Source organism: Mesocricetus auratus, unplaced genomic scaffold (assembly GCF_017639785.1).
Source record: "Mesocricetus auratus isolate SY011 unplaced genomic scaffold, BCM_Maur_2.0 Super-Scaffold_100004, whole genome shotgun sequence".
In the NCBI taxonomy this organism is placed as follows: Eukaryota; Metazoa; Chordata; class Mammalia; order Rodentia; family Cricetidae; genus Mesocricetus; species Mesocricetus auratus.
The window spans coordinates 54,806,763-54,810,073 of record NW_024429189.1 but is presented as its reverse complement, the minus strand read 5'-3'; the positions used below and the strand labels follow the sequence as shown (position 1 = coordinate 54,810,073).

Below are 3,311 nucleotides of genomic sequence, written 5' to 3'. Positions count from 1 at the left end.
ATATCCAGTGTCACTGCATTGTAGAAAACTGATTTTTCCCTTTAGCAGCATATATCAATTGCTAATAGTCATTCCTCTATACTGACAAACCATTGTGCAAAAGAGAAAGGGGATGCAAATATATTTGTAGAAAATACCTCTTTCAAATATTGTGACTAGATTCATCGTATTACAGGAAATCCAGAAAGTAGACAAAAGGTCACAGGTTCCTAGGCATCCTGGCCTATACAGTGATAATCTGCTTATAAATGCTTCTAAAAAGCACAAAGGTAGGTATGGTTGCTCAGAGAAAAAGTGCTTGGCAATTATATGCAGGTACCTAGATTTGAACCTCAGTTCAGGCAAATCTATTTGAGAATGATTTCATGATACCATTTCAATACTGAAATACCAAATCATTCTTCCAATGAATGATGGAATATGCAGTAGAGTTCTATGAAAACTTAATTGTACAAAGCAATACTTATCTTTATTAAGTACATGTACCAGTTCTGTGTACATCTATCAGTGCTTTGTTTGATCACATGAAGACAATATCATATGCAAGTGTACTTATTTTTATTCATCTGTCCAGTGTTTACCAAGCTACCTTCAACTGCATCACCTACTATATTTTAGAAGACTACTATAAAGAGGAATTTTGTGTTTTATAAATATAAATATTTATAAAATACCAACTGGGCATACTCTATAGCAACAGTGTGTGTTTCTACTGAAAAGATATCACTCCAGGCACTTGTGTACATTTTGTGCACCTTGTCACTAGATAATTTAAAAGAATGAACATATAAATTAATTGAAATGGAAACATATGGAGAAAAACAGTGCAATGAAAATTCATTAGACATTTATGTAACAATTGAAGTCTTAATATGTAATCATAATTTTACTTTAATTTTGTTTACTTATATCCTCATATCTTCATTTATCATCTTTTACCCTTTTTATATGTGTGCATGTTTATATGTATGCTTGTATTTGTATCTATACATCTATTTATCTATCTATCTGGCTATCTATCATATATCATTTATTAATTATATAGAAGTTTATAATAATATATATGGATTATTGGTCTAGTTATTGATTGAACTGAATAATAACAACATGTGGTTTTTATCAGACTAATTGGCTGCAAGCCATTAGAGGACAGTGGCAATTTATGTTTACTCTGAGATTGTCTAACAATCTCTTGAAGTAGTAAAATATTTTTCATTAAAATCGCAATGAAAAAGAGATACAAATTAACATGCCTCTTTATCTTCATATTCCTGAATAAATGCATTTATTTTAAATATTATGTTGTAAATGTTAAACGTTTCTAACTTATAGTCTTGAACAATTTATGTTCATGAGGTGATAAATTATGTAAGACAATTAATATTCTATTGCTTCTATTAATAACAGTTTTTATAATAAAGAAGAATGGAAAAATACAACCTCACAGTGGTGACTGAATTCATCCTAATGGGCATCACTGAGAACCCTGAACTGCAGACTCCATTGTTTGGGTTATTTCTCATCATCTACTTGATCTCAGTGATTGGCAACTTGGGGATCATCATCCTTACCAATGTAGATGCCAAACTCCAGACACCAATGTACTTCTTCCTTAAACATTTGGCTTTTATTGATTTTGTTTATTCAACAACTGTGGGACCAAAAATGTTGGTAAACTTTATTGTAGATCAAAATACAATCTCCTATTATCTTTGTGCCATACAGCTAGCTTTCTTTCTTCTGTTTATTGGCAGTGAGCTTTTTATTTTGTCTGCAATGTCATATGACCGTTATGTGGCCATCTGTAAGCCTCTGCTCTACACTGTCATCATGTCACATAAAGTATGTTGGATCCTAGTCATAGTTACCTATCTTTACTGTACATTTATGTCCCTTGTAGTGACCATAAATATTTTCTCTTTGTCCTTCTGTGGCTCCAATGTCATTAATCATTTCTTTTGTGATTGTATCCCTTTAATATCCTTGCTTTGTTCAAATACACATGAAGTTGAACTTACAGTTATGATATTTGCAGCTTTTGATTTGATTTCTTCCCTTTTGGTTGTTCTTATGTCCTACCTGCTCATTCTCATATCCATTCTCAGGATGAACTCTGCTGAGGGCAGACGCAAAGCTTTCTCCACCTGTGGGTCCCACCTAACAGTGGTCACAGTGTTTTATGGAACATTGATATTTATGTATGTGCAACCTGAATCTAGCCATTCCATTGATACTGATAAAATATCATCCATATTTTATACTCTAATTATCCCATTGTTGAATCCTCTGATCTATAGCCTGAGGAATAAAGATGTTAAAGATGCCCTACAAAGAATATGGCAAAAAATACGCAACACATTTTCTTAAAGATTACTTGTAAAATGAATCCTTTGAAACAGGTTTGAATACAGACACATTCTGCTTTACTCCAGAATGTACAAACACCGGTGTACAACATGTATATAACTACATGAATGCTGGTGCTAATCAAATTCTCATGTATCATTACTTGCCCTAGTGGAGAATGATCTTCTTCAGGAAATATTATATTCTAAACATAGCATTCAAGCATATTGCAAAATACAAGCAGATTTGTTGTCTATAAAACAGAAGTTATATCTAAAAGAGAAATATGGTGCATGGAGGAAAGTATAGTATGTACAAAAGAGGACTTTAAACATTCTTGTGGAATTCCCTATTAAATAAACATTCTGACATTTGTATTTGCATATGCTTATATTTTATGAAATTACAGTGTTTTTATTTAGCTTTGCTTTCTAATATTTGACAGTTTTATACATTTAGACAATATGCTTTGATTTTTCTCACTTCCATTCTTAATTCGCTCATCACCTCCCCTCTTTACCTTAGACCCTTTTTTGCCAGCACCCCCCTTCCCCTTTCTTCTTTGGTGTGTGATCCACCGAGCTTAACATGAGTTACTTGCTCAAAGTTGGTTTACAGGTTGTTTAACATAATTTTGTTAAGCTATTTACAGCTGCAGCATCCAATAAAATGATAGTCGCTTTCTTTACTTCAAGAAATAATGGAGTCTCAGAGATTGTTCTAATACACATTAGGATGTTGGCAAACCCAGTCTAGTGCATTCTAATACAGACAACCATAATTGCAGTGAGTTCAGGAGCTCAACATCTGTGTCCTGTTCAGAAGACATGATTTCACTCTATATCTCAGTTAGCACAACCTTTAACTTCCTTCTGGCCTCTCCTCTGTGATGACCCCTAAGCAATACAGAGATATAGCTGTCTCATTCAGGGCCAAGCATTCTAGCACCACTTATTCTCTTTGAC

At 33.2% G+C, this 3,311-nt stretch overlaps 1 protein-coding gene across 1 annotated transcript; it reads left to right on the top strand.

Moving 5' to 3' along the window:
* The first annotated feature begins 1,425 nt into the window (after window positions 1–1,425).
* On the top strand, window positions 1,426–2,367 carry LOC101830393 (olfactory receptor 8K3-like). Its single transcript, XM_005065037.2, has one exon. The coding sequence runs from the start codon at window positions 1,426–1,428 to the stop codon at window positions 2,365–2,367; it is 942 nt and encodes a 313-aa protein (XP_005065094.1).
* Window positions 2,368–3,311: the final 944 nt, after the last annotated feature.

Bases quoted from the DNA above. Each gene is read 5' to 3' on its own strand.
- LOC101830393 (XM_005065037.2), top strand. From the start codon at position 1,426: ATGGAAAAATACAACCTCACAGTGGTGACTGAATTCATCCTAATGGGC.